The following is a 26,079-nucleotide window of genomic DNA, read 5'->3' on the forward strand; positions in this document are numbered from 1 at the left end:
CACACACTGGCTACAATCGATTGAACTACCACCATGATCTCTCTCATTAATGGGAATGATCAGAATCATTCCTGGAAATAACCAGGGAACGTGATGGAATTTACTTATGCTCACATTGCCTTACATTTATTTAATCCTTACCAGGCCAGGAGACACAAATGAGACGATGTGAGCCCCCTGGGGGTGATTCATGAGGATGTAGAAGGCAAAATTGGAAGAAGGATGGACATAGTGTGTTTCTGCTTGTAACTTATTTACTTCTCACAAAAACTTGCACTGCTTCTCATTTTCATGCCAATTTCAATTGCAAGCTATTCGTCCCTTGTGACCGAACACAGTCTTTTTGTGGTAACACAAACATAGAGTAGAATTATGCATGTACCAAAACAGACAAAAACACAAAAATAAAAGTTGTGTGAACAGAAACAATTGGTAGGATGCATACAAGCAGCATGCAGCTGGAATTTGGATTTTCCAAAACGTCAAATAACTAATGGGACTTTGCAGTGTTAGGAAGGAGAAACGTGCTTCTGAAGGCACCTTGGACAAATGCTCAAAATGCTCTTCTCTTAACAACTTTTTTTTTTTTTTGTTCTCTAGTCTGTGTCTGGCACATATGGCACGAGGCTGTTTCTCAGTAGTACAAATATGAGCAATTAGTCATTCTCAGTTGTAAACAGGCTTAAAACAGTTGGTAGCAGCTTTCACATTTCAAAAAGATGACAAATGCATTATGGTGGGAACACTCCACCAGGTTTGCAAACACACAAGAAATCAAAACACCGTCAGTTGGATATGTTAGCCTACATATGGAGACCAGGTCAAGTTTTAAAATGAAGACATCCTCCCATGGAAATGTTTGCAGGCCTGTACGCCAACGTGACAAGAGAACTTCCGCTTTGTGTAGTTATGTTGCTTTGTCTCGCCCCCTCAGCCACCTGCCTGTTATGCAGTGATGTGAGCCGGCCTGCTGATAGTAAAATCGAAACCATTTGGATGCTTATAGATCATTCCACTGCTGTACACAGACATGCAACTCCGAGGACTCTCAGAGGTCAGTCCACATCTCAATAGTCACACTAACAATGTTTTAATAACTCAAAACACTGTCTCGAATGTCGTTTCCCATTGAAATGAATCAAAATATTTGGGATGTTTGTTTGTGAAACACTATGTTTGTACAAGGTGCAAAAACATACTTTCTTGCAATGAAAGGCTTAGAAAAGGTTGGAAATTGTAGCCCTGACAAGTACAACAATGTATTTTCCTCAGCGTGTCAGAATATCCCATTATATGGACATTAAGAATATTTCCCGTTCTTTCCCGCTGACCAGCACATTAATGATTTGCCGCATTCTTGGGGCATCTCGCTGGAAGAATGCTAAGTATGGCCGTCCTTGTACAGAAAAGTGGCAAGGATTAGCATAGTTTAGATGCCATTCCGCCATCATAGTCTCAAGTGGCCAACGCAGCTCCACACGGACTTCGCTGGGCAGCTTCAAAGAATATTTTAAACACACATGCACACAGGCACACGCACGCACGCACACACACAAACGCGTGCACTCACTTATGGTTGCAAGTGAATGGTACAAAATATGAAAAGCGAGTCGCAGATATCTGACGCCTCCAGTGCTAGGCAACCAGTAATTAAATGCCTTCATTAGGTCAAATATTTGATTAAGAGGAACCTGAGGGGAACTCGAGTAATGACCCCCTTTGCTAAAATTCAAAGGTGGAGAGGAAGAGGGGCTTTAATGGGAAAATGAGAACATGTCAAGCTTGCTGGATTGAAAGTAGACACACTGGTTACGAGACTGTTCAAAATAAGGGGGCGGGTCTACTGAATATATCTCACACATCATCACGCAGTGTCTGGATAGCAATCGTGTGTTCTTGAAAGAACTCATAAAGGCTGGCCGCAGCATATTGCTAATGTGTTGCCAAAGGCGGGCCAGGCCTGGCCAGGGGAATCTCGCTTTTGTGGACATACTATGTGCATGTTCTACAGACGAGTGAACATCTCTGGCCTCCACATCAACCCACTTTGGGAAACTGCTCGTGCTTCTTCTAGCCTGAGTGATTGTGTCTGTGAGTCCTTGTGCTGAAAACTCACATAACAGAAGGCGATTCACCTTAAAAACAGGAGGAAAATAAGCTTTCCGTTTTAGTATTAGTCTGAGTTATTTTGCTCAGAAATCTTGTTAGGGACTCTCTACCAAGTCAGAAAACCCGACCTGTTACAGAAATGTGATTATGAAATGTAATGCACTGCGGTAGGTAACATTGTGGAGAAAATAGTAAGCCAAAGTATTTTAGTCATTTTTTAGAGATATTAATCATTTTTAAAATGTAAAAGTCAATAATAATTGGAATGATTCTATTTTTCTTATATCGAGAGCAAAAAGCAGCAAATCTTCCATTTCTTGTGTCATTTCTATCTAAATTTAGCAATCATTCAACAAATTCATTTTAACACCTAATGTGACCAGGGTAAGAATAATTTCAAGCATCACGGCTCTAGACTGCCCCTAAATGGGGGTATTTTTCCCCCCCCCACAACTTTTTTTTTTAAATTTACTTGCGCATGTGTGACTAAACAATTTGCAGATTTTTTTCCTTTTTTGGTAATTCATGAGTGGTTTTTGTTGCTGACAAACATCTGCACCATGCTGTGTACCAGTTAATATGGAATATGGAATGGAAATATGATTATTTACTTTGCAATTTGTAATTAATGTGGACTCCTAAATTTTCTAATTGCCCTGCCTAAATTTTCAGGTTAGGTGCCACTCTGCTCCTAGGGGAAAGAAAAGCAATTCCTTAAATTAACAATTTCAGGGGGGGCCTAGTTGTGAGGTCATGATGAACCATATTTTACAACTGATTTGGTCACACACACACACACACACACACACACACACACACACACACACACACACACACACACACACACACACACACACACACACACACACACACACACACACACACACACGCGCACACACGCACACACACATTTTTTTTCATATAAGGCCCAGCGCACTGCACTTCTATTAACCACTGCAAACACAATATATACTATGAATGCATTATATTGTATATGATAACATTCTGTTAAATAATACCGTGATTTCCGGACTATAAGCCGTGACTTTTTGCGGCTTATATATGATTTTTTTCGTGATTTTTGTGATGACTTGATCACTTTTACTCTTAAGACTATTATATACAGTAAAAGCTACAAAACAAACTGACAAATAACTCGTTTTCAAATCAAATGAGTAAAAACTGGTCAAATAGTAAAAAAAAAGATATTATTAAAGTGAAGACAATTTGCAATTCTAGTAATGACACACGAATTTGATGCACAATTTGTCTTCGCGGGCCACATAGAATGATGTGGCGGGCCGTATCTGGCCCCCGGGCCTTGAGTTTGACACCTGTGCTCTAAACCCTTTCTCTTACTCTGCCATGTCACTCAGAGATTACACAAAGCAGTGGCGCTGTTTGGACCATCTGCATTGTATCAAAACCCAATCAATCAGCATTTCAATTCTATTCTTCTGACATTTTGCTCACCAAAAACAAGTTGTAATGAATGTGAACTTTTAATGCATTTTATTCAGAAGGTTACTTTGAACCTTAGACGGCGGCGCGGCGTACTTATGGATTTTTACGGCCTCCGGCCTCTAGGGGGCGCTCTAGCAGGAAGCAAGAGCGAGACAGGCGAAGAAGAGATAATGCGCCGAAGAAGACGTGCTAGTTTGTGTTTACATTTTGCGCATCACGCAGAACGCGATCAAGACGGACATTACTGAAAGGAAGCCTTTATACACAAACCGTCATCATGGGGGACATGATGTTTTTTTAACCAGCCCTGTTAGTGCTGTGCTACCGTGTTGCTGCTGTGTTACCGCCGCGTCTCAGTGACTTTGCTGTGTTACTTCCGTGTCGCTGCGGTATTACTGCCGCGTCACAGGCAGTGTTTGGAAAGAAATGTTAAGGTATGTTATTAAAGCTTTAAAAAAAAATTCTGTGTCCAGTTTTTCTTTGCTAATAACTCGCGTGCACACTTCCGCGTTGCTGCGGTACTACTGCTGCGTCACAGGCAATGTTTAGAAAGACATGTTCAAGTATGTTATTAAAACGTTAAAAAGGCTTTCTATGTACTGTCTTTCTTTGTAAAAAAAAAACTCGTGTGCACATGCGGCTTATAGTCCGGTGCGGCTTATGTAAGAAAAAAACTGAAATATCCTTGAATTTTAGCTGGTGAGGTTTATAATCCGATGCGTTTTATAGTCCGGGAATTACGGTACTTTTTGTGTAAAATGAAATTTGAAAATGGGAAATGTCAGGAAATCTATATTTCACAATGTTAATTATCCTATTGATAATCATATCTTTACACCTAAAGTGGCCTTGCTATGGATGTCAATATGTATGCAGCACTGGCCTTGATGCCGTGTTGATCCAAGAAAGCAATTGCTGTTGATGAAGCACAATTATTTGGCAATAAATCTCACACAGAGGCATAGCTCGTGTGGCCTCACAGGCCCACAGGGACAGCTAATGTAGTTCAGACAGCAAAACCTACAGAAACAACGCTTACTTTAAATGAGCTGGTGGCTTACTGTTAATTAATGAATTAATTAAATTCAATTAATTAATTTATGCATGCTGGTAAGGTGAGGTACCTGCACCGAAATGCTTCGATTTCGCATTACACAGAGCTCTCCCTAATTGCCCCCCACCCTACGGTATAAGTGTGCATGCCTGTGAGTGTGTGTTTTTTGAATGCCAACGCCGTCATCAAAGGATACGTCAAACTGAAGGCTCAGGCGGAGGCTGCTATGGGGATCTCAGACACACGCACACACGCTAAGCTTTCATATCACGCCCTGGCAACGCCCACTGACTGCAGCACATCTCCGCCAGTATCACCAAGGTTACCAGCAGTAGCCAGGGATACCATCGGAGCCGCCTGTGAAAATTTAGAGAATGGGTGTGGCACGGCTAAGTCTTTATGCCACAACAAATTCACTGTACATCCAGGCTTTTGTTTTGCGAGATACTTAAAGTTCAGCTCTCAACGAACTAAATATTTAGCAAATGAAATAACTTAACTGACTGACACTCACAAGCTTTCTGTGCATTCAATGTGAAGAAACTACATCACGTCTCTACATTTGACCTTATTAGCAGGGTGGGCTTTACAATACCGCAATGGTAGTGCTATGCGTATCAAAGGTGAAAGTGTCGACTGGTTATTGACAATTGCGGTACTGGCTACTCTCATTACACTTCTTTGCATACCACTGGCACTAATCTAAGGTGTGTGCCCATGCATTAGTCTGCGAGTCCGTTAGCCGCAATGAGCCAATTGAATTCATTAGCTTTTAAAAGGAACCCAAATTAAAGAGTGGTGTTTCCATGACAAAGTAGGGCCTTGGCTAGCGCCCATGCATCCACAACGCTTGTGCACAAATTGAGAAAAAATATTCGTGGGCATGCTCCACAAGCTTCAATCTCTCAGTCTGGAGAGGTGCATGCGTGTGTGCGTGCATGTGCTACCCCAGAGAAAAGATTGCTTCCCTCGTTGGGTTTCAAAAACACTCGGAATATTTGGATCATCCAGCTGAGTGATGAGAACAAAAACAAACAGATGTACAAGGGAAATTTTTTTTGCTTTTGCTCTGTAATCCGGCATTCATGCTGTGTGGGGCATTTAGGAAACACTCATTTTTTCCCTCTTCTCTTAATTTAACATGAGCTAACCATGTCACTATTCTTTATTTTATTTTACAGGCCAAATTGTGGCTCATGTTTACAGTAGTTTAAAAAAACAGAAGTGCATCCAGGGGTGGACTGGCAATTGGGAGGACAGGGTGCTGCCTGAAGCGGGTGTAGCGAACAAAGAAATCAAGCAAACGGTGCATGAGTCCCCCACCCGCCATCTCCCACAGGCCCCCATCTGTCAAGTGCCTACTCCTATAGCAAGTCGTCAAGTCTTTCAAGGTAAAGCACTTAAATATTCATTTTAAGTTTTGCATTATTTGTTATGGGGGAAAAAAACGATTCTACTGATCTGTTCGACCTATGCACGCGATCACAAAACAAATTAAGTTCACAAGTAAACCTTTCACTGTATATGATCAAAATGACTGCTTTCATGAAATAAATTGTTGTGGCCAAAAAAAAACATGACAAAAAAGTGTAATTTCACCACTTCTTACAAACTATGTAGTTAGCAGTGTTTGTGGAGACCTGGCAAAATCACCTGCAAAGAAATGACATAAAATGACGAGAACACATTTCAATAGACTCATTGTACAGGTATGTGTGCAAACGTTACCTATATTATAACCTATAATAAGACCCCAGAGTTAAAAGAAGAAAAAAAAAAGCCAGTTTTCAGTCCATTTGCAATGTGTGAGACACTCTGCGTACATAACGGGGGAAACCAATGGCATAAGTCAGTATGACATACACGTGTGAGAAACGTCCTCATGTCTCATGTCCACATTCACCTGGAGAAAACAAGAGAGAATTACAACTCTCCCTTACTGACTGGTTCAATTTTCTAACAGCGTGTATACAGTGTCAATCCACTGCAGTGTAACGGCCAAGAGTATGCAGTCATCCTCGGAGGCCCACGTCAGAAGAGGAGCCATTGCTCAGATATATGGATCCATATGCTTGAATATGGCAGGCAGGTAAAACAGAAGGATTTTAATCAAACACCAAAGAGTCACTGGAAAACCTGTCATCGGTTCTCTTCAAATATGACAATGCAGGAATTTATTATGACATGACTTGTTTTTTTTTTAATCTACCATGAAATGGAAAACACGTGTTCCCACTCTGCAAATATAATCATTACATCGCTATCTGCGGCACTTAAACTGAGGGAGGGAAATACTGGAAAAGCACTTACTGAGCATACTGCCGCTGACAGCTGACCCTCGCATACGGTATGTGGTCCGACAAGTCTAATCACACTAACCTATATCTTAAAATGCGGAGACAGTATTGAGAATGTCAGGAGAGCATATTCAAAAATACAGTTGGAACTGGAATTTCTCATACTGTAAAGGAGCTCCAGTGCAAGCTTACTCAGACACATTTGAAAGTTTTTATTTTTTCCAAGATAGATTAAAATGTCCACATCTGCATGAGCAAGCGTGTTGTGTTGAGTCTTGTGTTGGTGATATCATTCTTACCATGTTAAAAATCACAACTATATTATTTGGATAAATTACACAGAACGATATTAATACTTGCGCTTTTTCCAAATATAATAAGACGATAAGATTTGACCAACACGTTTGACCTCTTAGTTTCACACCACTATAAATTACAAGGGTAATGACAAATATATTGTTGCATGAATTACTACAAATGTATCATTATCTGTATAAAGGCAAAACCTTTGACACTACAGCCACTCATTAATTTGTGCAAATACACCTCACGGTTTTGCTTCAAAAACATTGCACGGGTCAACATTGAAAATTTTAAGACCGTGTCCCTCAAAATAATTTGAAGCTGATTCAAAAAGATCCCTCAACCTTTTTTGAAGCAGATTTTAAAAGAACTGCATTTTTAAAATTTTGCTGGGGCATTTTTGAAATATTTTCATTTCTTTGTTTGACCTATAAAAGGTTGGTCAATACGAATTTTATGATGTGTTGTAATTTATAGCTGTGTTTCAGCAAAGAAATTCTCCCTGTTGCTGAACCTAATATTGAATTCATACAATTTATTAAATGAATTAAACTATTATATATTCATGTTTTTATTATTATTTTTATTATTATTATAATTAGTAGTAGTAGTAGTAGTAGTAATAGTAGTATGAAAACCAGATGGTCTCAAGAAAAAACAATGTCAGATTTGGAATCAGCGCAAAAAAAAAAAAAAATTCATATACATAGCTTTACTTGCAGCTTGGATCTAAAGTAACTTTTTTAAAAATGTGAGGACCAGTGTTATCATTTTAATCATGCTAAGGTGAAAGACTTTGGGTTCTATTTTCGTGACTGGCACAAGTCTAGCACCTCTGTAGAGGTGGAATAGACAGGGTGTTGGTCATTTTGCACACCGGTGCAAGACGAGGGTATTTAAAAAAGGACAGCTTGTGCCATTAAGGGTGTGAACACAACTTTATTCACTGCCAGTTTGAATCGCCCCTCACATTTACATCACAAAAGGACACATCTCTTTTGGAAAAGGACGCAGCGATCCATGTGTGACCTGAGCATTGTCGCTGCACTTGGCCAGTGTAGTAACAAATAACACATGGGCGTACCTTAGCTGGTGCGGCATATAGTCTGGAATTTACGGTCGTCTTATAACATGTCAACAACCGTGTGTTTAAGTTTGCGGAGAATCTAACCGGATGTGACAATTAAATCAGATGGACGTGTTGCCTTTGCAACAGCATCAGCCGCTATAAGTGATCACAGACCGGCAAGAAAGTCCAAAGCCCCTCGGCACTATGCTGCCTACACTCTGCTACACATAGAGAAGAAATAGATTTATATTGCGTGTCCTTAGAGGAAACTTGGCAACAGAAAAATAAAAGAGGAGCTATCAAACTGGCAATCACTGGGGAATCCCTACACTTTCTAACAAATAAATATGGGCTAGTGCACCCATAACATCCTCAGAAATATTCTGGCTCCACACAGAGACACGCACACGCACGTCTGCACCCAGCGTGCAGGAGGACACTGTAATTCCCATCCATTCGAGTTGGACCAGAGATTTCATCTAGAGGGGAAACACCAGGCTCCTCTATTGCCACCAATTACTGGGGCTTGGAAGCAAAGTCAATGGCCACAGTTTAATACAATCACATCATCTCGGAGGAAATCAGACCCTTTTCGCCTCCGCTTTGAGCGCTCTGCTGCCAAGCGGGCTTCAGCAAAAGCCACTTAAAGTGCAAGAGAGCGAAAATGACTCAAGCTCTTTGTTGAAAGGGGATTTTGTGCAATTTTGTCCTGCGCATCATCTAATACTTTTATGGGGAAATGTCCGACACATCATTAAGTTTGCTTGAATACGCTTAAAAGAAGCCTTCACGTATACGTTGTCCGTCTGTGCGCGTGTCGTTCATGCAGGCTATTTTCTCGGAGCTCACATGCATTGCCATTATACATCAGCCAGCGTGTGGCTGTGTCAAAAAGCCTGCCTTCCCCTCCGCCATAACTCATAGTTACCTCCTGTAACCAAATTATATCTCAGCCCCCATCTCAACCATTCCCTGGTCTCATAGACGCTGAGGAATGAGCTCCAGCGATGTGAGAAGAGATGGTCACATGTGGAACACACTCAGGTCTATTCTGGAAAACATCAGTCATTTTTATGACTGCTCATCATAGGTATCACACAAATAGAAGCTACTTTTGGTTAAAATCACACAAGACGATGAAGTGCAAAAAGTTGAAAGAGATGAACAAAACTACCATCATTTTGTGGAAACAGAAAGACAGCATTTCTGGGAAAGGCACATTTGTATTACATCACACCATCTGCAAAATTCTTATTTATTCTTCTTACCGATGTCAATTTTGACCAAAAGTCTTTCTTGCCAATGATGACATCGTCCGCCTTGCAAATGTATTAAATGGCTAACTCTTCAACTGCGGCAAGTCAAACTGAAAGCAACAACAACACTGATAAAAAAGATCTTTTTTCCATGCAGCGTGTGTCTTTTTAAACAGAAACAAGCGTTTCATCCAATGTCGTTACGAATGCACACTGGGCTCGTAGGTTATATCAGTAGATAGACAACAACAGCTTGCGAATCAGTTGCGACTACGGCCGATACACTGGGATGGAACGTAGAAAGTTCAAAAGAAATGAAAAGGGTTCTAAACCTTCACCTCACGTCAACTTTTCCTGCCTGCAAAGCTCCCACCCCATCAACATTCTTCACTGATTGGTTGAGCTATTCTATATAAGGTGTCAAGTGGCATGGTGGTACAAGATGGTATAAAATTGGGTATCGAATTTGGCCCAGGCACATTGGCTATTCCAAAATTTCACCAGGAGATGGTGTTAAAGCTTGACATAGGGGTGACCTGATGGAAACTAACAAATCTAATAAATTAAATTGTTAGCAATTGGGAAGACACGACCTGTTCAAACACGTAGCAACGCACAATTTTGGAATATGAGTTTGCTATGCCATAATTTTAAGATGTAACAGCTTGACCAATATCAATATAAATATATATGTATGATTATGTGTGAAGATTGATCTTTACTAGACAAGATATATATGATTTTAATGTTGCAATGTTTTATCCAATCTGTATTTAACATAGCTGTTCCATCGATACATGAATGTATTAAGTTGTGGGGAGACAAAAGAGGTTGTTTGTAACACTATTGGAATCTACCAGATATTCATCTAGATATTTGTATGACCTGGTGCTAGGATTCTGACCTTTCACCTAGATATTCTTATGACTGGTGCTGGGATTCTGACCTTTCACCTAGATATTCTTATGACCTGGTGCAGGGAGTCTGACCTTTCACTTACATATTCCGATGAGGTAATACCAGAAGGCTATAAATATGTTGTCCTGACGCATAGCGAGGCGGTTCTTCCTAGTCAGGGCAATGGCCGTGACGCTGCCTGGTGTAAAGAACACTGTTTAGACGAAGATGGATTTTTCATTGTTTTTGAGATTGAACCAAAATCTACTAAAATGAATTTTCAGAGTCTTCGAATTGGACTTTGGCAATTTTTAAGGTTCGAATTGGACTTTGTCAAATTTTAAACTTCGAGGAAGGCAGAGGAGACAGCCGCTTCGGGCAGAAAGGGGAAGACGCCAATGTTACGGCGTTGGCTAAGCTCCTCATGGCCAGACCTTTCCTTCTTTTTTAAACAGAATTCGGATTTTGGAACAAAGGAGAGTCGATCACTCGACTTGTTCAACCAAATAAGATTTTACACCTTTTGTTTCCTCTTTTGTTCTGAGATGGGTGAGTGTTGTTTTTTCTCGACTTGTAATTCTTTTTCTTGCTTATTCATTACATTTCTTCTTAATCCTTAATTCGGTTATCGATTATTTCGTATTAACTATGTTGAGCATGGTTTTATATACAGTAATTAGAACTTTAAATTTTATTTATCTCCCTATCATCCCGTCATTCTTTAAATCCGTTCAATTATTTTTAAAGTGAAGACAGCTTTAATCCTTACCATCAGGAATTGTCAGATCTGGTTCAAAGTACCGTAATTGCCGAACTATAAACCGCACCGGATTATAAGCCTCACCAGCTAAAATTCAGTTTTTTTCTTACATAAGCCGCACCGGACTATAAACCGCACGTGCACATGAGTTTTTTTACAAAGAAAGACAGTACATAGAAGCCTTTTTAACGTTCTAATAACGTACTTGAACATGTCTTTCTAAACATTGCCTGTGACGTAGCAGTAGTACCACAGCAACGTGGAAGTGTGCACGCGAGGTATTAGCAAAGAAAGACTAGACACAGAAAGTTTTTTTAAAGCTTTAATAACAAACTAACATTTCTTTCCAAACACTGCCTGTGACGCGGCAGTAATACCGCAGCAACACGGAAGTAACACAGCAAAGTCACTGAGACGCGGCGGTAACACAGCAGCAACACGGGAGCACAGCACTAACACGGCTGGTTAAAAAAAACATACCAGTAAAAGTAAAAAAAGAGCCGTCTTCATCTTCCTCCTGTGCACTGAAACCATCGAAGTCTTCCTCCTTAGTGTCCGATTGGAATAGCGTTAGATATCTTTCGCCTCACACTTTCTCAGTTTCTCTTTCGTCGTCGCTTTTATGCATTTCTTCGAGTGTGAAGAGGGTCTGTTCATGCTAATCTTATTCATGCACGAAGCGGTAAATTACATTAAACTAGCGAGCGACACGTATAGCTTAAAAGCGGCAACATATGCATTTCTTTTGTCCCCCATAATGACGGTTTGTGTATAAAAGCTTCCTGTCTTTGTGTGAGTGCGGGTGTGTGCGTGATGCGCGAGACGATCAAAACACAAACTAGTACGTCTTCTTCGGCGCATTATCTCTTCTTTGTCTGTCTCGCTCTTGCTTCCTGCTAGAGCGCCCCCTGGAGACGGGAAGCCGTAAAAATCCATAAGTACGCTCCAGAGTAGACACAAGATAAGGTCATCAACATCGACTGCCTTTGGCTTAAAAGCGGCATCATATGCATTTCTTTTGTCCCCCATGATGACGGTTTGTGTATAAAGGCTTCCTTTCAGTAATGTCCGTCTTGATTGCGTTCTGCGTGATGCGCGAAATGTAAACACAAACTAGCACGTCTTCTTTGGTGCATTATCTCTTCTTCGCCTGTCTTGCTTCCAGCTCAGTGGCCTAGTGGTAGAGGGTCCGCCCTGAGACTGGAAGGTTGTGGGTTCAAACCCTGGCCGGGTCATACCAAAGACTATAAAAATGGGACCCATTGCCTCCCTGCTTGGCACTCAGCATTAAGGGTTGGAATTGGGGGGTTAGATCACCAAATGATTCCCGGGCGCGGCACCGCTGCTGCCCACTGCTCCCTTCGGGGATGGGTTAAATGCAGAGACAAATTTCACCGCACCCAGTTGTGTGTGTGACAATCATTGGGACTTTAACTTTTTAACTTTTCCTGCTAGAGCACCCCCTAGAGGCCGGAGGCCGTAAAAATCCATAAGTACGCCGCGCCGCCGTTTAAGGTTCAAAGTAACCTTCTGAATAAAATGCATTAAAAGTTCACATTCATTACAACTTGTTTTTGGTGAGCAAAATGTCAGAAGAATTGAATTTAAATGCTGATTGATTGGGTTTTGATACAATGCAGATGGTCCAAACGGCGCCACTGCTTTGTGTAATCTCTGAGTGACATGGCAGAGTAAGAGAAAGGGTTTAGAGCACAGGTGTCAAACTCAAGGCCCGGGGGCCAGATACGGCCCGCCACATCATTCTATGTGGCCTGCGAAGACAAATTGTGCATCAAATTCGTGTGTCATTACCAGAATTGCAAATTGTCTTCACTTTTAATAATATCTTTTTTTTTTAAATATTTGACCAGTTTTTACTCGTCTGATTTGAAAATGACTTATTTGTCAGTTTGTTTTGTAGCTTTTACTGTATATAATAGTCTTAAGAGTAAAAGTGATCAAGTCATCACAAAAATCACGAAAAAAATCTTATATAAGCCGCACCTGACTATAAGCCGCAGGGTCCAAAATTTTGGAAAAAAGTCACAACTTATAGTCTGGAAATTACGGTAGTTATTTTGAGCTCAGCTAGGGCGAGTGCGCTCTAGTAAATCAACGAATCCCTTCAGTCTTACCAAAGACAGATAAATTCATCCGAGCGATAACAAATGCTTCAAATCAAAAATGGGGAAGGAGCCGCTGGTAAAAAGGGCGCTGTCATCTTGATTCCGGGCCTCAAGTGGTTACTCTGCACCGGTTTCAGAGTGACTGTAAAAGGGATTGGCGTCCTAAAAAGAACAAATTAATTCTGTCCTAATTGATATCTTAGAGGCGGTTAGACTCGGACGAATCTTTCCCCGCCCCGCTCCCCTGGAAACTCTCGTCTCCCTATGAGGGCTGCGTTAACAGCAGCAGGGTCGAAGGGGAGTTTAACCCTTTAAATGGAGGGTCGGGTCACTTACGGTCGATAAGTGCAAATTTGACAAAGGTGATTGGATGAATCGAGGAAGAAAGAGGAAGAAGAGCACTGATTAAGGCGGTTGGTGAGGATTTTAGGATCCCGCACAAAATCGGACGAGTCCGTCGATTGTAGCAGAAGCTCAAAACAAGAGTCAATGACAATCGCAAAATAGGCTCTTTGACATTGGCAAAGAATATTTGGCAGTTGCACATCCAACATAATCCCACAAATGCACATTCCTTACAAATGTGGCACCATTTAATTAAACAGGCTTTCCAATGGTATATTTACTGCCAAGAAGCCTTGTTACAACCAAAAAAATAATCTACCAAAGACAAATGCCCTTACTTTTTGTGCTGTTTTTCAGAATACGTAACATTTGGATGTTGTTGTTTTTTTGCCAGTTACATGGTGTGTTCACTGTTAGGATTGACAAATGATCTTGATCGTATGATTATGTTGGAATGTAGAATATATTGATTAACCAGTTGCTGAGGGGAAGAATCAGACTTCTTCTGTTCCCACATCGGAAACAAAGTGCTAAAACCTCTGCACTGGTTGATCAGCTGCAGAGGAAGCAATCAAAGTTGTTCTGTTTCCCCCAACGTCGTAAAACACCCCCTGCTCTGATTTGACCAGAGGCCGGGGGTTCACCAAACCTGTCCACTCTCACCCCCTCCCTGTTTTCTCTCAATAAATATGCCCTTGCAAGAGGTCTAAGTCAGACTGCCTTCAAGCATTACTTCAAGTGTGCAGATGGCTTTGTCCGCTTGCAGGCATAACATGGCCAAACTGTCTCATGTGTGGTTCTTGCAAAGAAGTGAGAGTAAGCAACACTCTAACATTCACGTTTAGTGAACAGAAATGCATGCAGATTTTCCACCACCCATCCAGTGTGTAAAATACATACATGGGATGAGGAGAAAAAAAACAGAAGGAAGTAGATGGTGGATTCGTGCTGTCAAGCAGCATAAAACAAAACTAGAGACAGGGGGTTCTGTCAGATCACATCAGACTCACACCCACCCAGTGTGTAGAGGAGAAAAAGCAAAGCATGAACACGACAGTATTTATTGTCGCCCGACGGATTATAATGGAGAACGGCTGCTCTGTCCTGTTCCTCAATTAGTCTTTCCTCTCCAGTGTGCCTCATTTCAATTGTGTCTCATTCCTCATCCCTCACATCTTCCACTCTCATCTCACTGTGGTGCCACTCTGCCTGATTGGGCTGCATCTGGGACTCATGTGGCGTATTCCTGCGTGGGTTGGAGCCTCTAGAATACGGCCAAGGTGCTGGGAGGAGCGGAGGGAGGTGGTGAGGCAACGGATTAAAGATGAATTGTGGAGCAACGCCACAATAAGTCTCTTCTCCCAAGTTTGTCTGTGTCTCAATGTTAAAATGTGTTAGAAAAAGGAAAGTGCAGGATTAGAGCGAGAGAGAAAGGTTTTATTTTAAATTAAAAATGTATTAAATTATTAATCATTGATTAATCATTGTTAATTCTTAATTTTATTAAAATAAAATTACATTTATTTTTAAATATTATGATATTAAATATGGTGTATTTCAGGAGTGCTCGCTTAAAAAATGGGGAATAAAGTCAAGTAAACTACAACTCTCAAATGACTGTTGACCATTATTCTTCAGAAAGGCTACACAGTACAAAATAACAAAATAAATACATTTAAAAAACAAAAGTTCATGTATGCAATTAATTGGTGAAGACAAAAATATAGGATTTTTTGCTATAATTTTAGTTTTACAAATGTAAAATAAAATTTGCTTTAGTTACTTTTATTTTATTTTGTTGGGAAAGATGTTTTTTTCCAACTGCAGTTTTAGTTATTTTGTTAGTTTTTGTTAACAATAAAACCAAGTAGTGTGCATCATTTTGCCTCTATTACTTCAATCCCAAATAATTGATGCAATTCATATTTATCAATTAATCTGTTTTGCTTTAATATACGCGATAGCCAAACCGTCGTTAAAACAGATTACATAATACTAAAACGCGCTTGCATACACTGGCAGATGATCAGTTTCACCATCATCAAAGCACAAGAGGTGCATTTCTTTGTTTCTGCTGCTTCACTCCAACCCCCACAGTCAGTTATTACGAAGCATTATATAATATATTGCATATTCCGGTTCCTTGTGTACTGGCATAAAAAAACAACAACATATTACAGTAGAAGACGGAATTTGATTGTTTCGCTCCTGCAGGAAAAACAAAGCAAGCAGGAAGGTGTGAGGTTCTGTGAGGAGGTGCAATTGTGAACCAGGCTTCTCTTCAAGCCCCGTGGCAAAACCAACACATAACTCATTACACTGGACTTGGCGGTGCTGTTTTTTCTAAGTGCAATGGACTCAAGCATGCACTTATGTAGTAAAAGTGACTGGCTGACATGAAATATCCATGATCTGTCCGAGATGCGCCTGAGCTGAGCTTCACAGAGCCAGGAAGTGAGCGACCTGCTACAGTAACAACCATCCATTGTCCACTTTATGATGCTTCTGTCTTTCTTATACGGTGTGTGTGTTGCGCATCACCCTCCTTCAGGATTAACAAACGTGTTCATTCAATGTTTTGTGTCTGAGGACAAAAACATTGGAAGGAGTCAAAGCTCTGAGAAGATGATGGCTGCGAGATAGAATAGTGTCAAAAGGGAGTTGGACACCAATTGTGTGACTGGGAGAATGTTTGCAAGATTCTGCAGCTGCAGGCCCTATTAGTAAGAGAAACGCTGATGTTGGCTAGCATCGATCAGCTCCTGCATGGCCCCGCAGCCTGAGGGACTGACTTGACTGGCCAGGTGATTGACTGACTGGCGGATCGGTGTCTGTGGGAAAGACTACAATTCCATACCTGAGCCCTGTTCTATTCTTGTCTAAATCTGAAACAAGGTGTTTTTCAGTGTCATACTAAAATGACATCACACGTATTCCCCCCCTATCATCATGGGGATTCCGCTGTTTTATTTTCTCAAGTGAAACCTGTTATTTCCCCCCACTCAAACAATCTAAGCCATCACTTTTTCAATGACAGAGCGCCGGAGGAAAGGGAGGCGAGGGGGCTGGTTAAGTGCACTGAGTGAGCGGCAGTAATCACAGCTCTGGTAAAAGCACTCCTTAGCTCTATTCAGCGCTCCTCAGAATGGGCCAGCTCTCTCCCCCTCTCTTCCTCTGTTTCTGTCTGTCTGATAATAGCTCCAGATTGAATAATTGTGTGTTTGAGTGAGCTACACTGCAGGGTGGAACCTGCAATCAGATACCGAGAACACTAATCGCCCTCTCGCAGTCATGCCTCGGCAGCCTCGCGCTCTCCAAACCGGGCTCTCCCTTCAGCACCGCGCAGTACTCACTCCTCCACCCCGGCCCCGTACACGACCGACAGCCGGGAGGTCTAGGGTCAATAACGTGTGCGCGCAGTGCTGTAATTGATGTCATCATTTCAAGTTGAGCTGATTACAATTGAGAGCTGCTTATCATGCGACCTGGGGTGGAATAACACACCGCGGGGCCCGGCAAGCCGCCACGCTTGACCGACCTTAACTGCCGGGCTTGCCGGATAGATGGAGGGATGGATGGCTTGGCTCAGCGAAAGGATGTCTTGTCAATTGAATCCTAATGCTGCGGTAATGACTGAGAGTGTTCCCGGAGCATGGCTGGTATAACAGTCGGTGTCACTGTCATTTTGTGTATTCTTGTCATATTTTTATGATTGGCCGTACCCTCTGTCAACACACGATTAAAGCCTCTGCTACCAGTGGCAGTGTGTGCATGTTCACTACAAGGACAAGCACATGATTAAAAAAAGTGAACTGAATATGGTTTTGAATCTATATTGACAACCATGAATCGATCGGGACTTCATCCTTAAATATTTTATGCATGCTTTCGATCGCGGCAACGGTTTTTGGGAAGATAAATCAACCATTCAACCACTGAAAGCTACCGGAAAGATTTTTTTGCCAGACGACCAGAGTAAAGCACACATCGGTCAATGAATCACCATATTATGACACTCGTTGACACTTATCGAGAGAAAGCGGGCGATAACTTTGACCCTTTGTGCCACTTATGATTTGCTTCAAGAACAATGTTGCAGCTGAAAATAGACAAAGACTGCTCAAGAAAAGAACACCATCTCTTGCATAGTCTGTCTTTTAAACTGAATCCGTGGGTGATGGGCCCAGAAAAAAAACTGTCTGCTACATGCTTTTCCCTCTACTGTCATTTTATGTTTTTATAGCATCATTAGGAGAGTGCTGCAACTGGCAGAGGAACGAGGAAGAGAAACTTGTCAATGATCCTTCAAAAAGTTGAGCACTATTTTTTTGTTTAATATCTGTCTTCATTTGTCTAGCAATATTGGGACCACTGTATGTTTGTGAGAAATGCAATCCAGAAAACATACAATGCTGTCTTACAATGCAAGTTGAATTGGCTGCGTGACAGCACTCCAAACTCAAAATACTCATATCTCAAATCATCTATCCCTATTGAAATTTATTACAGAAAACTAGCACTCCGTGGACAATTTGATGTCTTTTAAGTTCCCGTGGGTGGTAGAGAAGAGTCTGAAAATGGCTGGCATTGTTAATTACATTGTCTGTCTATATGTGTTGCTGCAGTATTTGTGATTAAATATCTATTAAAACACTGCCACATAGATGCTATTAGTTAGCTTGCCTACAGTGTTTGACCATGTGTTATATTTTCTTTTCATTCATTTCATCTTCTGGACCGCTTATCCTCACGAGGCTTGCGGGCGTGCTGGAGCCTGTCTCAGCATTCTTTGGACGGAGGGCGGGGTACACTCTGAATTGGTCGCCAGCCAATCGCAGGGCACGCAACTAATTACAATATGTTGTGCATGCCTTATTTAGCAGAGTGAAACTGGGGCAGAGGAATGTTGCTTTGACAATGTGATCACATGTCAGTCCACCTGATATTTTCTATAGCAGTGGCTATTGAAGGTGTGTTCTGAAGGTGTTTGTCAAAGATGTAAAACATCCAGGTGTGCGTCCCCCTGGAAATTAGGTCCCAAGCTCAGGAATGACAGGTACCGCACTTCATATGAGACATGAGGACCCCTTCTCACCCAGCTCAACCTCATTTGCAGCCTGCTTTCATGCACCTCAGCTCAACCTTTATGACCCCCTGTTCCCACGCTAACGTGGCTACCCTATCATTTGCCACAACCCAATGATTATCTCAGGAGTTGTGGCAGCAGTAGCACACACATATGTGGACGCATGGCAGTTGGCAAAGTTATATTGACGAGAGGGTCTCCCAGATTAATTCTCTACTTTTGTGGAAAGATCAGGTCTATACAGTCTCTCCATGTCCAACATTTTCTGAGTGTGGTTAAAACGGAGCATAAAATCCTGTTTGGACAACTGTTATTGCTAGGCGCGGTTCAAAATATTTACTGTTCTTCGTGACGGGCTTATTCCTTTTGTTGTTTTTGTCAAGTTTTTATCATCATTCATTCATCTTCCGAACTTCTTATCAGGTCGCCAACCAATTGCAGGGCCCACATAGCCAAACAACCATTCACACTCACAATCACACCTACAGACAACTCGGAGTGGGCTACTATGCATGTCTTTTGGGAGGAAGTGCGGGAGGAAACCCACGCAGGCACGGGGAGAACATGCAAACTCCACACAGGAAGGCCGAGCCGGAATCGAACCTCTGAACTGAGGTGGGCGTGCTAAACAGTGACCACTGTGCTGCACATCATTATTATTATTCAGTAGTAGTAGTAATTTACATAGATTGTGCCAGAATCTGCATAAAAAAAAAGACGCCATGGTTTGTTTTTGCCATCATATAATGCAAGCGGTACGACAAACCACAAAGTATGTTCCAAATATCATATTGTATATTCTAACCCAGCCACAGCATAGACATTGCAGCACACAATTTAAATACTAAATCCCACCCCTAAAACCGCACAAAGATATACTCTTCCCTTGTGGCCACAAAGGATTTTCTGTATCCTCTAGCAATTGCAACCCATGGCTCTGCATTTGTACACAAACCACAGTTTAATTTTAATGCTGCACATCAAAGACTAAAGTACATGTGCTCACCCCACACAGCCCATTTTCAATACTGCACAGTGTTTTGTCTCCTCACAACCAACCCAGCTGATCACAGTTGCATGTTGTATGAATCATATTCCCTTCCAGGGTCACTCAGCCGTCCAAAGATTCTCCCTTGCGCCCTTCTCGGCTCTGCATCTGAAACTTTTGGACCCGAACCAACAGGGCAGGGCAACTCAGGGTCACTGAATAAGGGGACACAGTTGGTCAGGTGGCGGCTATGAGGCTCTACTGGGTTTTAAAATAAGCAAGATCTGGTTGACACAGTTTGGCTGTACTTCTTTGCATGCCTGTAGAGGTTGGAAGAACTAATGGGTGATGACATAAATTGCTCAGGGACAGGGAGAAACAAATTAAACACAAGTGGACAGCACTCTGGATTATTACGATAGTTGGGGTTATACTGTAGATAGTGCAGCTGCAGCTTTGATTAAACGTCCTTAAAAATGACAGCAACAAAATTTGTCGTTAATTTAACATTGTGGTTTGTAGAGATAGGTATGTCCATTTAAAATCTTATTTGCAGCTACTTATTATTAAGTGTAATCACATTTTGTTTCAATATGGTCTTAAGTGGTGTCAAAGCTTTTAAGATGCCCGAGCTGTCAATATGCGATAAACGCATGGGTGATGACAGGCCAACAATTGTGGAACTATGCTTTAAACGTGTCTCTTGCCAAAGTGGGGCAGTCAGCCGCTTGACAAGCTCATCCGTTATCCCAATCGGATCACACTTTGACAGTAGCCTTTCCTCCAAATTGCCGAAAGGCCCCGCGATGGCAGGCCGGAGCAAGCAGCAGCAATGAGCTGCCGCTGGCTGGTGTCATGCTGAATGGGCATGTCAGGTCTGTGTTGTCCTGGCTCCCTGCCTGCTCCCTCAGATGCTTGCTTGCTCACTCCCCAGCGTCCTCAGTCCTAAATGGATCCAGTTGCCTCTGCTCAGCTCTAGTGGTGGGCTGGTCTGGCTGACTAATAAGCAGTCTCCCGCTGAGGGGATCTTCTCCTCATGATCTCATATTGATTCAACACATTACATGGCACCTACTGTATAACCACTTAATGGACAAAACTACAATGGTAAGAATAAACATTATTAAGTAACACCTTTCTGACAGTGCCAATCGAAACTCAGCACCCATCTATGAGACTATCACTTTTTTTTTTTTTTTTTTAAATCAGTGTTATTTTGGGAGACATCAGTTCCAAACCAGATGTATTGCAAATATATGGACAAAATAGCACGTAGAAAATTATAAAGTGCATTACCAATGAAATGTGTTATCAGTATTATTATATAAATCTGTGCAAAATACAAACTCTTGATATTTAATTTTTCATGATGGAGTTCTCAAATGATGTACCTACTATAAAAGCTCCAATATTCAAGAGCAAACAAGAAAATAACCACATATTGCAAATTGTTTTTGTCAGTGGTGTTTTTTGGATGGCACAAAACTGCAGAAAATCAAACCATTAAGAACTTGTTTCATGCATTTTTTCCACACAAAATTCAACTCACACAAGATTTTAATATTATTGATGTGCTACATTTGTCGTGCATATCAGTCAAAAGAAGTCAACAATTATTATTATATATATGTATATAATATGTAGTATATATATATATATATATATATATATATATATATATATATATATATATATATATATAAAGTAGGCGGCTCGGTGGCGCACTGGTTAGCACGTCCGCCTCACAGTTAGGAGGGTGCGAGTTCGATTCCACCTCCTGCCCTCCCTGTGTGGCGTTTGCATGTTCTCCCCAGGCCCGCGTGGGTTTTCTCCGGGCACTCCTGTTTCCTCCCACATACCAAAAACATGCTTGGTAGGCCGATTGAGCACTCCATATTGTCCCTAGGTGTGAGTGTGAATGAGTATGGTTGTTTGTCTCTGTGTGGCCTGCGATTGGCTGGCAACCGGTTCAGAGTGTTCCCCGCCTACTGCCCGATGACGGCTGGGATAGACACGCCCGGGACCCCCGTGGGGACTAAGCGGTACAGAAAATGGATGGATGGATGGATATAAAATATTAAAGTGAATCTTCATATGATTCGTTCAGACCCTAATAGCCAACTTTCAATTCATTGGCAAACCTCCAAACGCCTGCAGGGAAGCAGCCAGGAAAAAAAATCCATCCAAGTGACCTGTAAATATTATGAAGGAAGCTTAATTGTCTACTGCTGTGATTGGTTGTTTTACTTTCAGGAAGATCAAGTGTGCAGAGCAGCAGAAAGACACCTTGGTAACAGTGACAGGATCACATATCCTGATTTTTCCATCCCGTAAACACACCATTAAAATAGCAAGAGGCCAAGTACTCACCAAGCCATCGCAGTTGCTGATGGCCACGGTGGCTCCTGGCGTGTCTGTGATGTCACCCACATACAAGCAGTCGTCTTGCAGCGTCTCAAAGTGCTGCGTGCTATCGTTGTCGTCGCGCCACTCCATCTTTGCTCCGGGGGCCACCAGCCTGGCGTTGTGGCGCAGGCGCAGGTGGAACTCCCGGCCGAAGACGGTGACGTTGTAGTAGAGCCTTTCCCGGCGGGCCGCCGGCTCTCGGTCTTCGCCTGCTCCTCTCGGTCCTTCCCACTCTTCATTGCCTCCTCCTACCTCCCTCTTCTGGCGCCTACGGGGCTGCCCTCCTGCTATATGGGCTGCCGAGACAGCATGCGACAGGAAGTGGCCCTCCGCATCCACACTCATCGGCCTCACCAGTCCATACTCCCCCAGGACATGCTGCAGGGAGTCTGAGAGAAGGACACAGGGGCAAAGAGGTGAGCGCGTGATTGAGGGAGTCACAATGCACATGGAAAGACCAGATTGATCATGACAGATGAGAAGACCCAAAAAAAGAAAAAGGTGCATAAACAGGAGAGCGGGTTGACATGGGAAAAGAAAGAAATGGGAGGGAAAATAAGGGATTAAAGAAATGTCAAGCATGCTGAGGAATGCTTTCTTCCATCCAAGATGTGTCAAATGGTGAGCAATAATTAATAAAGGGAATGAAAGGTGTGGGCCTTACACACACACACACGTGCACACACGCACGCACACACACACACACACACACACAGAGTCACACCCTTATAAACCCGGAGGCAAACTCGTGCAGGGAGGCAGGCTACATGTTTGGAAAAGGCAGCCTCAGCAGAGCGCACTGCGCTCCTGACACCTTCTGTGCCCTTCCACCATCAACAGGGATGCCAGGGTGAGATCGAGGCGCTAACTGCAGCTCTCTCGCTGTCAGGTATCTTAAGATGAGAAAAGATATTTCTAAAAGCCCCACAGATAGGAAAGAAAAATAAAGCAAAATCCACAATTCCATTATTGGGTGGTATTCTCGTCAACACATAATGAATATTCATTGCTGCATCGTAACCATGAGCGAGAGAAGCACTATTAACGTGTACATTTTTTTGCATTGGGCAATGTTTTCATTTACCACGTGACTGTGACATGCAAGTTTTGGGGGATGCCCCACAAACACAAACGCTTGCCCACATACACACGAAGCACACGCAAGCAGCAGCAGCAGCATTTCAAGTGATCCTCAGGTGCCCTTGCTTTGACTGTCAATCTTCAACATGTACAGTCTTTTAAAAAGTTTGCAGAAAGGCAATACACTAAGCACGCACAACAATATTTTCACCACCCCGTGTTGGAGAATGATTTGATAATAGTGTAATCAATATGCTGACATCCGACTCCAGAGTCCTGTGACAAATCGATAGATGCGATGCACATCATCTAAGAGTTGTGTTTTCCCCCCTCTGCTAAATCCGCTCGTGTAACGATGCTTTGGATGGCCCGAGGAAAAAATCAACACGCCGCCCGGGGACCTTTCTAAAGTCTCCGCAATTAAGCGCTGCAAGCAGGACACGCAGAAGTTGTTTGCAAAAATTGCATGGCTCAAAGCAAACAAGCACGCCCGCGTTAGAGCTTCTGTGCTCCACCGGGGGAGTTTCCGTGTGTAGAGAGAGAGATGGGACAGACAACAATGTAAACACCGGCCACGTTTCCCCCCGCGCCGCTGTACGTACGTACCAACGCTACTGGCGATGTAAAGGCCGCTGGTGTGCAGCAGAAAGGCCGATAGAACGATTAGGACAGTAAATCCAGGCGAGAGACCCATGGCAGCTCCGAACTGCGCAGGTGAGAGAGTGGGACTCTGGGCTCCAGTGTGGTGAAGTTCCCCCGCCTGGCGCGACCAGCCACGCCACGACAGCAACAGCACAGCAGCCCGCAACAAGACTGCCAAGTGCACCGGGAGAGACGGAGCTCTCCTCCCGTCTCTCTCTCTCTCTCTCTCTCTCTCTCTCTCTCTCTCTCTCTCTCTCTCTCTCTCTCTCTCTCTCTACCTCTCCTCCACTCCCACTCTCCCTCCTCTCTCACACTATCAACTCCTCTTTATCTTGGCGAGTCCCCCACCCCACTCCATGGAGTGCACTCACACAACCAGGCAAAATACACACTTACAGGTGTGTTGGCCCTAGACCGGCCCGCAGAGAGAAGACATCTGGGGATCATCAAGAACGACCCCACCACCACCTTCCCTAGTACTGTGCACGAATGAGTCGTAATTTGCTCACTGTTCGATTGGGCATTGCAAATTAATAATCGATTGGTAATTTACGGACTCGAATTAGATGGTGTGACGTCACCGGAACAGCTGTTTTGTTGTGAGCACTCGTCCTCTGACAGTTCGACACAATTTGCAATTGAGGTGCTTAAAACTAAGAAACATCACTTCCTACAAATGTAGCGAGGAGGTGACATACTGTTCCATGTGTGCATTCTTTCTGAACTCAATGCATTGACTCTGTGCAGTGTATCGATGGCTTTTCTTTTTCTGCTCGCCTGTCACGCATTTAGGAAAGCCATCAAAAATAATTTGATCACTTGAATGAGGGAGGACACAAGCGCTTGTTACCTTCGCGTTAACAATCAAATAGATCAACACAGGCAAATGGATTTAAAATTGGACCCAAAACAATTACCAAGTCAGAAGGTTGGGAGACCACCCAGAGATCTACCGCTGGTCAGTGTATGGCGAGGGATCGTGGAAATTAAACTTCTCCGTCTGCATCGACTTTGAATTCCCTGTCAGAGGTTGGGTTTGGCTGCAACAGCGCCCCCCGTGAGGCTCACCAGCAGCAGCCAGAGAGGCAAGTCTCACAAATTCAGAGCGGTTATTCTGCGGCTTCTTTAAACTATATATTACATCCCTGTAATTGTGGCCCATGTCATTTTATTAATAATTTCTTTTTTTTTATTGCATGGTAAGATGTTTAATGAATAAATAGATTTTGTCTTGCCATTATTTTGTAGAAAGGGAAAAAATATTTCTTTTTATAGCCACTTCAGTAGATTTTATGACAGTGAAATTTTCTTTTTTTTTGGTACATTTTTAAAAGCTACTGAAGGAAAAAATCTAAGGTTGACGTTTTCATTAACTAAGTATTTGTGCATATTCTAGTTTTCATTAGCATTCATTTAAATATTATTTTCATAACTCCTCATTATGAAAAGATATAACCTGCTATTCCCTTTTAAATTTTACCCCGCTTGACCTGAAAGCACATCCACCTCACAGCGGTTGGCATTTGAATCTCTGCATACCTGAATGGAGTATGCATGTCCTCCCTCTGCTTATGTGAGTTTTCTTTGGGGCCCTTGAAACATTCCAAAAACAAGCATTTTAGGTTAATTGAAGGTTTGCGTGGCGACCAGTGCAGGGTGTGTGCTGCCTCTTGTTCCAAATTAGCTTGGAGATAAGCTACCTTTGGCTCAACGGCAGCCCTAACAAGAACAATAGCAACAGAAAATAGATTGATGTGTGTGTATGTATATTAAATACTGCTTCACAGTAATTTGAGTAGAAATCTTGACAAAAAGTCAAGACAGCTTAGGCGTGATGTTATAGAATAGCTTCAGCTCTCAATGTCAATGTCATTTTCATTCTCAATTTGCATTCCACAAACTTAAAATTGCTGCATTATTTATAGCCTTGGGTTTGTATTTTTACTTTTGTGCTGTGATTTTCAAAGACTTTCCAGACACAAGTGAAGAGCCGCTGAGGACCAGCAGTAGTCACAATTTAGCTTTCAAAACACTAATTTGCCAGCCTCTTCCCTGAGCCGTCACCTTATTGTGGTGGAGGGCTATGTGTGTCCCACTCCCAAAGATCCTAGGAGCTAAGATGTCTGGGGCTTTTGGCATGGTCACACATGGCAAACAGACCCTAGGGGAGGCACGAGACAAAGCACACTCTAATGAT

The 26,079-nt window shown here is 42.4% G+C and overlaps 1 protein-coding gene and 1 long non-coding RNA gene across 4 annotated transcripts in view; one reads left to right on the forward strand and one right to left on the reverse strand.

Moving 5' to 3' along the window:
• Positions 1-24,936, reverse strand: part of LOC148404447 (A disintegrin and metalloproteinase with thrombospondin motifs 2-like) — an 89,240-nt gene extending 64,304 nt beyond the window's left edge. The window contains exons 1-2 of one of the 3 annotated variants that reach the window (XM_088382598.1): positions 24,800-24,936; positions 22,125-22,549 (exon numbers count right to left, since the gene is read on the reverse strand). In XM_088382598.1, coding sequence (XP_088238724.1) covers positions 22,125-22,505 — 381 coding nt within the window. In that variant the 5' untranslated portion in view covers positions 22,506-22,549; positions 24,800-24,936. Of the gene's footprint in view, positions 1-22,124; positions 22,550-23,846; positions 24,101-24,799 lie in introns of those variants that run through there. The other 2 variants (XM_088382608.1, XM_088382589.1) reach the window with 2 other exon arrangements.
• LOC148404448 (uncharacterized) lies at positions 935-7,038 on the forward strand. The gene is made up of 3 exons (XR_015859768.1): positions 935-1,054; positions 5,809-6,018; positions 6,591-7,038. It is a non-coding gene; the product is annotated as an uncharacterized LOC148404448 (long non-coding RNA).
• Positions 24,937-26,079: the final 1,143 nt, after the last annotated feature.

Source organism: Syngnathus floridae, chromosome 1 (genome assembly GCF_059516105.1).
Source record: "Syngnathus floridae isolate MCC-2025c chromosome 1, RoL_Sflo_1.0, whole genome shotgun sequence".
Lineage (NCBI taxonomy): Eukaryota > Metazoa > Chordata > Actinopteri > Syngnathiformes > Syngnathidae > Syngnathus > Syngnathus floridae.